The 14649-nt window shown below is 40.8% G+C and overlaps 1 protein-coding gene across 8 annotated transcripts; it reads left to right on the top strand.

Moving 5' to 3' along the window:
* The first annotated feature begins 400 nt into the window (after positions 1-400).
* Positions 401-14273, top strand: ZNF596 (zinc finger protein 596). Of its 8 annotated transcripts, none has more exons than XM_028168209.2 (7): positions 401-446; positions 7146-7362; positions 8655-8737; positions 10316-10442; positions 11160-11255; positions 12129-12220; positions 12688-14273. In XM_028168209.2, the coding sequence occupies exons 3-7, from the start codon at positions 8726-8728 to the stop codon at positions 13951-13953; spliced, it is 1593 nt and encodes a 530-aa protein (XP_028024010.2). In that variant the 5' UTR covers positions 401-446; positions 7146-7362; positions 8655-8725; the 3' UTR covers positions 13954-14273. The 8 variants fall into 8 exon arrangements, with proteins under 8 accessions (XP_028024010.2, XP_028024011.2, XP_057393417.1 ...); XM_028168210.2 differs by having other exon boundaries at positions 12691-14273; XM_057537434.1 differs by having other exon boundaries at positions 12138-12220.
* Positions 14274-14649: the final 376 nt, after the last annotated feature.

A 14649-nucleotide genomic window follows, 5' to 3' on the forward strand; every position in this document is an offset into this window, starting at 1 on the left:
CACCACGGCCCACTTGGACCCAGCGAGGTCCCCGCCCGAGGCCGAGTCGCGCCCAGAGCACTCGCAGGACACGAGTCTCCAGGCGCGAAAGGGGATTTCGACCTAAACCGTTTTCAACAAGTTAACAGGGAAACATCCCAGCATTCACTACGGAAGGCCTCACAGCTCTAAGCTCGTACCTGGAGTTGTCCGAAACATTTAACTTGAAGCCCCGAGGAAGCAGCCCGCTTCCCGGACACCAAACGAATCAAACGCACCCAAACGCTGAGACTGGAGGTGTGCCTGGCCGCGGTAGGGGCCGACCCGGAAACGGCCGAGGGCGGGGCGGGAAAGCTCACGCCTCGCCCACGCTGCTCCGCCCCGCCTCTCCCTGACTAAGGCCCCGCCCCGCGTGCGTAATTTCCTGCCGACGCGGAAGCGGATTTCGGGAGCGAAGGTCCTCTCGGGTGAGTGAGCCCCTCGGCTCTGAGAATCAGAGCTGCGCTCCACAGCCCCCTCCCGACCGCATCCTTCACACGCAGGTTCCGGGGGGTCCCCGTTCTCGCCCCTCCGGCCCGCGTCGCCCTGAGACTCGGGATGCCGGGCGCTCGGCTGCCGGGTCCGGGTCCGTGTCCGTTTCCGGTCAAAATCGCTCCGAGGCCGTCCCCGTCAGGCCTTTCTGCCTTCGGTCTCTTCACCGTCTCCCGGCCCGACCCGCGCCGTGTCAGGTCCCCACTCGCGACGTGGACTCTTCGCCCTTCGCGCCCCTCTCGGCCCCTCAGGGCAGCCCGGGACGCCGCCCCCTCCCGCGGCCCTGGGACTCCACAGACCCCAGTGTTGTCCTGAGACCAGCTGCCCATCCTGGGCCTCCTGCGGCCGGGCCCTGCCGCTCGCTGCCCTTCGCGGTCACCGCCTCAGAAAGGCCCTAGAGCCCCGGGCTGGGGGCAGGGGCCCAGTCCTGTGCAGTGACACCCCGTGTCCTTCTGTCCCAAATCCTATCCGCTGGCGATACCGGCCAACGTGTGTCCACATTCCCGATGTCTCACGAGAAAGTGTGCTCTTCTGGGCAGAGCATCTTTGTTCCACCCCTGTGGATGTCGAGTGGGCGGGGGAGGATGAGACAGAACAAGGAGACCGATGGAGTAAAGGAGAGTGAGGACTTGAAAAGTAAAATAGAGGAGGGAGGTAGGTGGGTGCAATGGAATTGGAAAGACAAAATACAGGTGAAAAAGAAAGTGACCTGGGCAAGAAGCAGTATGGTACATGAAAACAGACAAAAAGGAGATCAAGAGGGAGATGGCCAAGGACAGAGTAGATGAGGGGAATTTCACCAACAGTAGCGGTTGGGGAAAATAGAAGGATAGATTACAAATTCATTAGATTTTTTTTAAATTTTGAAATTACTTTTCTTTTTAAGTGTATTGTGTTAGATTCAGATCATGAGGCCTCAGTGCTTTTCCTGTCTATTGTATACTAAAAGTATTCTTTAGTGCTTAGTAAAGAAGTTTTACACTATTTTTCAGTGCAGTTGGTAGGGATATTGATGATTTTTGTCTTAAAAGTCAAAACCAGGTAGTTTAAGCAGGTAGTCCAGTATTCAGCAGCATCCTTTCTTCTGTATGTGACTTTTTAATTTATTGGTCTGTGAGCTAGTTTCCAAGTAAGTATATGCTCTTTTCAAATTCCCTTTGTTTTTTTTTTTGTTTGTTTTGCAAATATTGAACGATAGGCTGGATGGTTCTAGAACTTTGTTCTCACAGATCTCATTTGTTCATGATGAATACATTATTAAGAGCTATTTCCACAGCTGAACTTCTGTGTTTTCCAATGCCGATAATTAAGTGTTCTTAATATTATATTTTTTGATATATTCATGGAAATGTATATTTTTATATTTATTATGGAAAAGAGAAATTAAATGATTTTAATCTGTGATTAAAAACATGACAGAGAACTTGCCCTTGCTCGGGAGAATTAAATATGATCTGGAATCTTTAGGGGCAGGGGTGAGAATGGTAAGCCTTGCCACTATCCAGTCCAGACCACCCCATGCCTGTGAGGCCAGTAATGGTTACTCTCTCCTGTTGACATCTCTTCCTGCCCCCAAACACACACACATAGTACAAAGGCAGCTGGTAGGGAAAGACCACGATTTTTTAAACTAAGCACAGAGCAAAGGTATTTCTCCAATGAGGAGATGACACTTGGCTCTGGGAAGGGAGCTTGGAGGAGAAAGGGCAATGCAGTTTGGATGTTAAGGAATGGAAGAGAGCCTGGGGAGCTCAGGAATAGGAGAAAAGGAGACCTCTGCCCATCCTTACTTGGGGATCCTGTGCTCAGCAGGTACTAGAAGACACTGTGAGGATGGTGACTTGAAAGGGAGGGTCACACCAACTCACATTCCCATATCTGCCATGTGATGTGTGGGCTTTACAGTATAGAAGGGTGTATGGAGTAAAGGGCAGAGAAACTTAGCTGTTGGTCTCCATGTAGGAGTTTATCGTCCCTGCTCCCTGATAGTTCAGCAGACAGCAGAGGACTATTTTTTCCAAATGTTGAATTTCTCCCTACATATGTGGTGTGGCCAGGAAGGGGATAAGTTATTTGAAGACCTGAATGGCACATTCTCAACACTCAGGAGTGACTTCTTGCCTGAGACAGACACTCAGAGGAGGAAGAAGATGAGGAGTCAGGAATAAATCTTTATCTGGAAAAGGTCATATTATCTGTTGATTGTTCTGTCCTCTCCTTCCTGAAATGCTGTTTTTAGGACGTGCTAAAATCTGACTCTCAGATATCCTGCCTAACTCATTTCCTCACTCACTGATGGCCTCTCCTATCTCCAGACCAATTCTGTCTCACTGTCAACCAGTGACATGGAACTTGTGAAGTGGCTTCATTTGGGGGATCATTATGAGAAATGCTGCATGCCCAGACATTGGTTAGAGACAAGGACTGGGCACCATAGTGTCAGTAAGATTTGCCAGTAGGGATTGCATAGTGACCAGATCTGGATGTACTATAGACCAAGATTAAAGAAATTGCACACATTAGTACTGAATTAATGTCAGGAATACCTAAAAAATCATGGAGAAGGGGAAATTTGTTCTACCTGATTTTGTAATACATTTGAAGCTTAACAAAGTGAAGCTGTGTATTTGGCCTCAAAATATTAATGATTTGCAATAGAAGGGAGAGATTAGAAACTTAGCCATGACAAATTAAGGTGGCATTTCATCCACATCATGTAGTATATTTTATTCCGTAATTGTTTAAAAATAGAATCAACCCAAATGTCTAACAGTAAGAGGATTTTAACACTGTTCACATCACATCCGTCCCAGGGAGACCTTGGTGTTGATGGATTTGTAAAGAATTGACGTTTCTGCAGGTATTTGAGGGTTCCTACTCTTTGGGTATGTTGGGGTTTCATTGCTGGGCCAAGAGATGGTACGTTTCATTTTGTAATAGATTCTGGCACGATCCCCCGTACACACATAATACACAACTGTAAAGAAATCCTCATCCATCATCAACTCCTGAGGTTTCCCCCATACTTTAACCAGGATTCATTTAAAATTTATTTATTTATTTATTTTTGGCTGCGTTGGGTCTTCGTTGCTGTGCGCGGCCTCTCTAGTTGCGGTGAGCGGGGGCTACTCTTCGTTGTGGTGTGCAGGCTTCTCATTGTGGTGGCTTCTCGTTGCGGAGCACAGGCTCTAGGAGCACGGGCTTCAGTAGTTGCGGCCCGCGGGCTCAGTAGTTGTGGCTCGTGGGCTCTAGACGCAGGCTTAGTAGTTGTGGCGCACGGGCTCAGTTGCTCCGCGGCATGTGGGATCTTCCCGGACCAGGGCTTGAACCCGTGTCCCCTGCATTGGCAGGCGGATTCTTAACCACTGCGCCACCAGGGAAGCCCCTCATTTTATTTATATATACATGTGGTTGTAGATTTGGATAAAATGACAACTCTTTTTAATTTCCATTTTCCTAATTACTTAAGAGACTGAATGAATGTTGTTCTTTATAGACATGTATATGTAAAATGAATTTTTCTACTTATTTTTCTGCTTATATTTTATAGTTTATAGTTTAATTATACACACACACATATGTGCACACTTTGGTCTGATAACGTTGGTGAAGTGAAACCAAAATCCTTCCTTCATGGCCTTTGCTTTTTTTTCTTTCCTTTGTAAGGTGTCACCTATTTCATAGTATAAAATATTATGTTCATTTAGTCATAATATATTGTTTGTTTCAACTATTTAATTTGAATTATTTTAAAGTTTCACATAATATAGGTTCAGATGTAATTTGACCTATTTTTTTTCCCTTTTCACAATTATTTTGGCTGTATCCTCATCCCAAATCAAAATTGAGACAAAATTGACTTTTAGGATAATTCTCATTTTTTTATGTGAAATATCACATATGACTTTGGGGGTGGGGTATACTTGATTTACAATGTTGTGTTTCAGATGTACAGCAAAGTGGTTCAGTTATACATATACATATATACATTCTTTTTTAGATTCTGCATATGACTTTTAAATTTGAGTCGCACCAAATTTCTGCAGTCACTGAGACATTTTTGTCACCATGTCCTCTAGTCTAAGAATTTGGTTTGGCAGGCTTTGTTCATGTCGTATTTATGTCCTCAAAAAGTTTTAAAATTTCTTTACATGGGTTTGCAAATTTATTTCAAGTGAGTCATAATATTTTGCTGTTGTACATAGAGACTGGCTTTTGTGTGTTTACTTAGTTTTTACATTATTGTTACTAAACAGGAAATATTGATTTCAGTATATTAAGATTGGATTTGTTCTCTTTAAAAAATATTAGGTATGATAGTTAAAATGGATTCTCCTATTTTTTTTTTGTTTGAAATCATATCTTCTGAGAATCAATACAGTTTCAGCTCTTTGATGCTATTTTTGAATTTCCTCTCCTTTCCTCTCTTTTCTTGGTTCTGATTCAAGCACCCAGTGCACTGATTTCTAGGATACTTCCTACTTCTATTTCCTTCTGATAATTTTTGAATAAATCAGACAGACCTCAGACAGGCCATCTTTATCCTGTGCCCAACCAAATAAGTTTAGTTCTCTGCTAACCTGTCTTTAGGTTTATATAGTAACACCGTATTGTAACTTAATGTTTATGTTAATTAAATTGTAAATGCATTAAGGGGAGGAAATAATCATGTCATTGTTTTGCTTTACTGTATGCCCAGCCTATAGCACTAAGTCTGACTTGTAATCGGTGCCCAGCAGTATCTGAGAAACAACAAAAAATTGTTTTGTTTATGTTTCCTTTTCTTTTTCTCTCATATCCTTCCACCTCCCCCACCATAATTTCACTACCCACACCCTGTGCCAGACAACCATCATCTAATTCTTAAAACTCATTAAACCTTTCTGAATTACTTAACTCCATTCTTCAACAAAAGGCTCATGTACAAACACAAGTCTTCCTGTCACTTTCTTGCTATCAGTTCTCCAGTGAATTCCCACTAGCTTTAGAGGAAGGACCAATCCAATTACAGTGGCCTTTAGGCCCTGAAATCTACTTGCCTGACACCCTCTCCAGGTCTTCCTGTCACTCAACTGCCTTCCAATGTGTTCTCATTTCCTGGGGTACAGCACATTCTGTGATGTGTCCATGATTTTATACTTGTTCCTTCATCAGAAAGGAAAAAGCAAACTTCTGAACCTATTTCCGTCTCTGCAAAACTTCCTCAGACTTTTTGCCCAACTGAATTTTTAAGGTGTCATAAATAATGTGTGCGTTTCTAGAGAGCTTCCCCACCTCCACAAATGAAATACTTTAGTATATGTTCACAGAGTATCCTTGTCATTATTTCTTTTTTGTTTTTTTTGTTTTTTTTCATTATTTCTTTCATCTCTTCTAAGCTCGTATTTAACTCCATAATGACAAATGATCTCTCTGCTTTATTCATCAGTATGATTTCACTCCCTGCTACAGTCTTGGCCCTGAGTTGACATGAAACATATTCATTTATGGCAAAAGGAGATCATCACTTGCCTCAAATATGTTGCAGTAAATAGGCTGAAAAGACATAGACCATCTCAGAAATACATGAAAATTAAATAGTTAATATAGTTTATTACAAAAGTAATACATACTAAATCCTTTTTTTACTGTCAGAAGAGTATAATTTTAAAAAAGAAAATTACAAAGAATTTCTTATGGGATCAAGTATTTCTTATGCCTTATACCTAAAATGAAAATATATTGCTTGATTTTCCTTCAGAAATAATATCCTTCTATAAAGTAATGTCTTAAGATTTTTAAATGTTTAATTTCCTTTTTAATATCAGTTTTTAAAAATATGCTACTTAGATGGGAATTCCCTGGTGGTCTAGTGGTTAGGATTCAGGCTCTCACTGCCATGGCTCGGGTTCAATCCCTGGTCGGGGAACTGAGATCCTGCAAGCCCCACGGCAGAGCCCCACCCTCCAAAAAAAATCCTATTTAGAGACAGAAAGTAGAATGGTGGTTTCCAGGCATTGGGAGGAAGGGGAGTAGGGAGTAGTTGTTTAATGGGTACAGAGTTTCAGTTTTACAAAATGAAGAGAGTGTTGGAGATGGATGGCAGTGATGGTTGCACAATATTATGAATGTATTTAACATCACTGAGCTATACACTTAAAAATGACTAAGATGGTAAATGTTATGTGTATTTTACCACAATAAAAAAAATTAAATTCTGTCTACAATAAAATCAATCCTGAAACTGATCATTTATTCTGGAAATCCTTAATATTTTGAGGATTGTAGTGTTTTTAGGACATGAGCTAGATCTGACTTGAAGAGACCTAATACTGGATGAGCTTTTTCTCACTTGGTAGTAAAAATGAAAGATATTTTCCTTCGGTAGATATTTATTCAGCACAAGCACTTACACTTCTGTAGAGTCACACTTATGTCCACAGCCTGAGAAAATGTTGGTAGATTACAAATCCTCCTACAAATAAAAATAGAGAGCAGGAAGGGGTCTCTTGGCTGCAGATTCTCAGTACTGCCCTGAACAACCAAAATCCATAAAACACTGAAGTCTCTGAGAAAAGGCATGAAGTTTGCTTTTGAGACTTTTAGAAGAAGCAGAATTAAAGGATATAATTTGTTGTCCTTAATTTCATCTACAGGGTTTACCTAAAGAGGCATTTCTTGATACATTTATCTTGATTGGGACCCAAGTTAATCAGATTTGTCCTTTGGATTACAAAACTGCATTAAAAGAGAGTTCACCATCAAAATGATGCATTCTCTAGAAAGAGAAAGAAGCTCTGAACTCTGGAATGTTATGTCAGCATCCTCAATAAATATTTGGTTTCACTGGATTTTCCGTCTGTTTGGGTTCTGGTGAGTACTGGAGATCATTTTCACCAGGAGGGATGGCCCTCCTTTATTTTGTAAATGATTTTTTGTGAGAAGTGTTCATTTTGGTAGGAATTCAGTGACAGGATCTCTGAGGAACTGACATTCAAACAGATTGAAGGAAATAAGTATGGGGTAGGAAATTTTGTTTGTGGATTTGAGTAGAAATGAAGGATAATAGTGAACAGTGTAGAAGTAATAGCAATGCTAAATTGTATTTGCGATGTTCTGAGAGAGCATATAAAATGTCAACCCTTGGATGTCTGGTGGAGACATTGAAAAGTTTAGAGACTAGATAAAGAGTAATATTTGGGGAAAGTGGGAGATAATGGCCTGAGATCTATTTCCTTTCTAGTGTATGTTAGTTTCAGAAAAAAAAAAGCAAACTCAGAAATGGAATTCAGATATGACTTTTGTCACTTTCAATTTAGAAAAAGCAATGGAAGAAATTGAAGCAATTGAATAAATATGTGGGCATACCTGGGCAGTGTACATAAGTAGAGAAGGATGAAGGAGTAGGATGGAGTCTTGAGATCTTCCAACAATATTGTTGGAGAAGTTCTTGGCAAGTGATAAGGAGTTAGAATGACCAGATTCCTTTGAAGACTATAGACTGAGATGTTAGAGAAACCTAGGAAAAAGTATGTTGCCAAAAAGAAGTCATGTTATACTTTTTATTAAGCTCTAGGTAAAAGCCTGAGGCGCATACGTTGGGTTTATTTATGCAGATATTATCAGTACGATACGTCAAGTGGTGACTGGGATGTGAGGATTCGGCAACTGCACCTTCATCTTTTAGTTTGATTGTAAAGGCAAGAAGGGAAAAGTAGGGATGGATTGAGGCACCGGAGGGCTGGAACGGAGCTGGAGAAACTGCTAGTGCACGGAGTAAGAATGATTCAACCTGAGAAGTTCCATGGTGGTTAGTAGAGGTGGGGACACATGTGGCATGAATCAGGGATCCCTATGGATTTTAGGAGGGGATTGGACAGTTCTGAACACCAGGGGTTAATTAGCATACAAAACTCAATGGTTTTTCACATTCTGCTCTCTAAATTGAAGGTATTTATATCTTCTTTACTAACAACAATAGTCATAGCCTTCTTGCGTTTGATCCTGGTAGAGGAGAGCTCTAGCCCTATTTCTCTTAGAGCACACTGCATGTTTCTTTTGGTTGTCCAGTGGGCTACTTCCAGGTGAAGCATTGGGGATTCATGATAAGTGAATATGGAGGTTGTGAACAGCTGGAGTCTAATGACTTTTTTCTTCTTCCTCAGCTTTGCCTCCTGTTGCTTGGACTGTGTGTAAGTGAAAACCCAGAAGTCAGCTGGCAGCTGAGCTAGTTACAATGGAATCACAGGTAAGTAGGAAATTACTCTTTCTACTGAAATTGCATCTCTATTTTCAGTATATGGACATATTTCTCCTACAGGCACACATGTTCTAAGCACACTCGAGAGATTTTTCAAGGATCTGAGCTTCAGTTAAGTTTCCCCAGAATTCTGGAATGGTCATGTTGGATCAAGGACTCATCAAGTGGTAACTTCTTCCCAACATCACACTAAGATATTCCAGTCTCTATTAATGCTGTGTATTCATAGAAGAGATGAGAGAGGTTTTCTTTTTCTCGTCTAGCCCATGGCCTAGTTGGCAAAAAAAAAAAAATTAGTCATTAACCACTTTATTAACTGTGATGAGCTTAGGATTGAGGTGAATACTGGTGATGAAGATGAGTGAGGAGGAAAACATTACAAACCAATAGAGAGGCAGATGTTCCCACAGGTGAGGTCAGTCAATCCAGTGTTACAGGTGCTGGGGGGAGTCTCAGAGCCTCTGGCTTGAGCTGCTGAATCATTTATCCTTTATAATGAACACCTCAGTTTTGTAGAGATGAAAGCCTACACCTGATCCCAAGACCTGTTTGAATTCTAGTCAGTTGTGCAGAATCCTGGATGTTGCTTCAGTATTCTCTGCCATTTCATGAATAATAAACCTAAAAGTTATATTTAAGAAATATTTGCTAGATAGTTATTACTTTACACATTAGCTCATTAGATCTTTCAGAACTCATAACAGATTATTAAACCTTTTCACTGATGAAGAAACTGAGACCATAAAGGGGAATAATCTAACCATAGCCATGCTTTTTTTTTTTTTAAATATATTTTTGGCTGCGTTGGGTCTTCGTTGCTGCACATGGGCTTTCTCTAGTTGCGGCGAGCAGGGGCTACTCTTCATTGTGGTGCGCGGGCTACTCTTCATTGTGGTGCGCGGGCTTCTCATTGCAGTGACTACTCTTGTTGTAGAGCATGGGTTCTAGGTGCGCGGGCTTCAGTAGTTGTGGCATGCAGGCTCAGTAGTTGTGGCACGCGGGCTGTAGAGCACAGGCTCAGTAGTTGTGGCGCACGGGCTTGGTTGCTCCGCGGCATGTGGGATCTTCCCAGACCAGGAATCAAACCCGTATCCCCTGCATTGGTAGGCAGATTCTTAACCACTGCGCCACCAGGGAAATCCCACCATAGTCGTGCTTTAAAAGTGACATATCATGGATACTTCATCCCTTGTGAGAAGTCTTTAAAAGATTTACTTGAAATTGGTTGAGAAGACTGTTTTCGATATAAGTTTTCAAGTGGAAATGTTATAATCATGATCTGGAAGTTGTAATTACAAATTTATTGGGAAATCTCCAGGGTGTATTACACCACACCTCATGTGTTATCTCTTTATAATGAAGTTTTATGTATCTAGAGTGTGTATGTCTCTGTAGGTATATCTGGAAGTCAGATGTTCATGTCAACACTGAGAATGATGTGATTGGACCCAAAATACTGTTTGAGATTTCTGTACACTTGACCCCCACCTCCTTAGTGCTTGACACCTGTACCATCCTCCCCTGGCAGAGATGGCCCTGTCTGAAACAATGTCCATAATATTTTAGGAATCAGTGACCTTCAAGGATGTAGCTGTAGACTTCACCCAGGAAGAGTGGGCCCTACTGGACACATCCCAGAAGAAACTATTCAGAGATGTGATGCTAGAGAACATCAGTCATCTGGTCTCAGTTGGTGAGTCTCTTACTCTTTATTATGTATGTATTCATTCATTCAACAAGTATGGAGAAAAACTTGCCTATTTCTTACTCCAAACTCTGTCTTGATCCTTTCATAACTCTCACAACTACCTTATCACAGTTTTCTTTACTTCTTGCTTACATTTAGTTTGTCAGTCCCATTACAGTGTAATCTTCTTGACATAATTTTGTCTTTCTTGCTACTCAGTCTCTGATGCTCAAACAGTTGTGGGAACTATTTTTGTATGGGTGAGTAAATGTATTGATTTTTAAAAATTTATTTCTCAGCAAGGACTGGTTTGATCAGATCACAGTGTTAAAAATAACAGATATATTGTTTTCCACATAGAACTTAGATTTTTGTGGTGTATTTATTGGAAGTTATATTCATTGGATTGTTTTTGGAGGCTGTATTTCTTGGATTCTTTTTGGATATAATATTAAAACACCGTAGAATGAAAATATTGCAGATTCCACAGTCTGTCTTTGAACTTGGGCATGGGCATTAGCTGTGATAGGTTCTTAATGTCCTTGGGAACAAGTTCAAGAGCTATCATTTTGCTGGTCAAAGAGTATACATGTTGTTTTCAACGTACTCTTCTCTGTGCTGACCCTCAGAGGTTATTGTATTCTTCCTCATTAGTCTGCCCTATACTGATGCACTGTTATGAGCACAGAACTCAAAATCCACATATCTTTCTCCTACAAACAGGCAATCAGCTCTACAAATCAGATGTGATTTCCCATTTGGAGCAAGGAGAGCAACTTTCAAGAGAAGGGTTAGGTTTTCTGCAAGGCCAGAGTCCAGGTGAGATCCAAGAAGCTGTGCTTCAATAGGAAGAGGAGCCTGGTCAGTGAGTGAATAGGCCCTAAGAAATATCACATGAAGATATCTAAGTTTAGTGATATTTTTAAAATTTAGACAATATCATAGGAGAAAAATTTTTCAGATGATGTCATACCTTGCAGGTATCAATTTTCTATTCACGTGTCGTTCTGCCTTTGTCCTTGGCTTTAGGCAAGGTGAAATTTATATACTCACTGGAGTTAATAAACATTCACAAAAAATCCCTTTTCATGGTCCTGTTCTATGAATAGGATCTTCTCTTTTCCTCCCCAACTTGCCATCTTCTTTTTTTTTCTTCCTCTTAAGTGTTTGTTTGTTTATTGGCTGCCCCGGGTCTTCATTGTGGCACATGGGCTCTTCGTTGTGGCATGCGGGCTTCTCTAGTTGTGGCACGTGGGCTCAGTAGTTGTGGCTCCCAGTCTCTCTAGTTGTGGTGCAGGCTCTAGAGTGCGTGGGCTCAGTAGTTGTGGTGCACAGGCTTAGTTGCCCTGTGGCATGTGGGATCTTAGTTTCCCCGACCAGGGATCAAACCTGCATCCCCTGCGTTGGAAGGCAGATTCTTAACCACTGGACTACCAGGGAAGTCCCCACCATCTTCATTTTATTTTTCTCATATTTCAGTCCTGAGAATGACAATTGTTATAGTCCTATAATGTGTTTCTTCTCTTTGAATATTCCTTAATTTGATGTTCTTTCGTTTTTTCTCTTCAGACTATTCCTTAATTTGACATTCTTTCCCATCTGTGTGTCAGTATTTGAAACATACACAAATGGGCACTGGGTCTCTTCACCATTTTAATTCCTAATACCACTATAGAGATTTATTTTTTCCAGTCATTTCAGGTAGACAAGATGATCTGAGAAAACAAGAAATGATATTCATGCAGCATATCTACAAGAAGGACACATCTGTCATCAGTGCAATGGTAAGCTTCACGGGTGTAAACGTGTTCTTCCAAATGAAGACCTAGGAATTGAATAAGTTGGGAATTTGGCACACTTACCTGATTTAAGTTGGGATCATGGGCTCCCACAGGAGAAAATTTTAGTTAGTTTGGTTTTAGGGAAGAAACATTAACCTGTAGTCAAAACCATAATTTGAGGTCTTATATAAACAGACAATTATATAATCATGGCTTATATTCCTAATCACTGAAACATAATAATGTCTTTAACATCTGTATAAACAGATGTCTCTGCAGTTGGGTTACTACAAAAGATAAAATCTATGCTTGCAAGAGAGTAATGTCCCATGTTTATGTAAATAACATAGGGACAATTTTAACTGGAGTCTCACTGCATGATTACTCTAGAATTTATATGTAGAGGAATGAATGAAGGAATGAATAAATGTGGGCAAACCTGTAACAGTCTCTCATTTCCTTTCAAAAAGCAGAGATCTCACAGTCAAGAGGATCCTTTGGAATGCAGTGATTTCAGAGAAAAGTTTACTGAAATCTTAACATTGGCTCAATATGTGATACCTCAAGTGGGAAAGAAACCCTTTATCAGCCAAGATTTTGGAAAAGCCATCAGTTACTTGTCATCCTTTAATATACATAAGCACATTCATGCTAGAAGTAAATCATATGAATGTCATCAACGTACGAATGCCTTTATTCAAAGTTCTGCCCTTAGGCAGCACAATAATACTCAAACTGGAGAGAAAACATTTGAATGTCATGTATGTAGGAAAGCCTTCAGTAAAAGTTCTAACCTTAGACGACATGAGATGATTCACACTGGAGTGAAACCACATGGATGTCATCTGTGTGGCAAATCCTTTACTCATTGTTCTGACCTTAGAAAACATGAAAGAATTCACACTGGAGAGAAATTATATGGATGTCATCTGTGTGGGAAAGCCTTCAGTAAAAGTTATAACCTTAGGCGACATGAGATGATTCACACTAGAGAGAAACCAAATGAATGTCATCTGTGTGGGAAAGCCTTCACTCATTGTTCTGACCTTAGAAAACATGAGAGAACTCACTTTGGAGAGAAACCATATGGATGCCATCTATGTGGGAAGACATTCAGTAAAACTTCTTACCTTAGACAACATGAGAGAACTCACAATGGAGAGAAACCATATGAATGTCATCTATGTGGGAAGGCCTTCACTCATTGTTCTCACCTTAGAAAACATGAGAGAACTCACACTGGAGAGAAACCATATGAATGTCATCTATGTGGAAAAGCCTTCACTGAGTCTTCTGTCCTTAGACGACATGAGAGAACTCACACTGGAGAGAAACCATATGAATGTCATCTGTGTTGGAAAGCCTTCACTGATTCCTCTGTCCTTAAGCGACATGAGAGAACTCACACTGGAGAAAAACCATATGAATGTCACCTATGTGGGAAAGCCTTCAATCACTCTTCTGTCCTTAGACGACACGAAAGAACTCACACTGGTGAGAAACCATATGAATGCAATATATGTGGGAAAGCCTTCAATAGAAGTTATAACTTTAGATTGCATAAGAGAATTCACACTGGAGAGAAACCGCATAAATGTTATCTATGTGGGAAAGCCTTCAGTAAATATTTTAACCTTAGACAACACGAGAGAACTCATGCTGTAAAGGTAATAAATGTGGAAGATTCACCACCCATAGCTTCAAAGTATAAACACTATTGTGGACTCACACAGTGAAGAAATACTATGTTTATATTCAGTGTATAAGAGCCTTTATTCGTCCTTATTACTCCACTCAACTAAAGTTAATTCAAAGTGGAGAGAATCCATGTGTATGTCACCTATGTAACAAAACATTTAGCAGTGGACTCAGGTGGGAGAACTGAAACTGCAAATGGAATGAATGTGGAAGAATCTTCATCCTCAGCTGTAACTGTTAAACTAAATGCATAAATCACATGTCAGAGAAATTCTATGTCTGTAATCAGTGTGGAAATGCCTTGAGTTATAAGTTATCCTTTAAATAAATAAGTAAACTGCACAAGAGAGAAATTCTAGACCTGTAATCGCTGTGCACTCTCGTTTAACTTAACACCACCCTTAGCATTCATGAGAAGATTCAGTGTCAGGTAACTGCTAAAAAAAGAAATAAGGGCTTCCCTGGTGGCTCAGTGGTTGAGAATCTGCCTGCCAATGCAGGGGACATGGGTTCGAGCCCTGGTCTGGGAAGATCCCACATGCCACGGAGCAACTGGGCCCGTGAGCCACAATTACTGAGCCTGCGCGTCTGGAGTCTGTGCTCCGCAACAAGAGAGGCCGCGATGGTGAGAGGCCCGCGCACTGCGATGAAGAGTGGTCCCCACTTGCCACAACTAGAGAAAGCCCTCACACAGAAACTAAGACCCAACACAGTCATAAATAAATAAATAAAAG

Source organism: Balaenoptera acutorostrata, chromosome 21, assembly GCF_949987535.1.
Source record: "Balaenoptera acutorostrata chromosome 21, mBalAcu1.1, whole genome shotgun sequence".
NCBI lineage: Eukaryota > Metazoa > Chordata > Mammalia > Artiodactyla > Balaenopteridae > Balaenoptera > Balaenoptera acutorostrata.

Coding starts and splice junctions, on each gene's coding strand:
- ZNF596 (XM_028168209.2), top strand. Junction 10,443..11,159: donor CAGTCATCTGGTCTCAGTTG/GTGAGTCTCTTA, acceptor TCCTACAAACAG/GCAATCAGCTCTACAAATCA. Junction 11,256..12,128: donor TCTGCAAGGCCAGAGTCCAG/GTGAGATCCAAG, acceptor TATTTTTTCCAG/TCATTTCAGGTAGACAAGAT.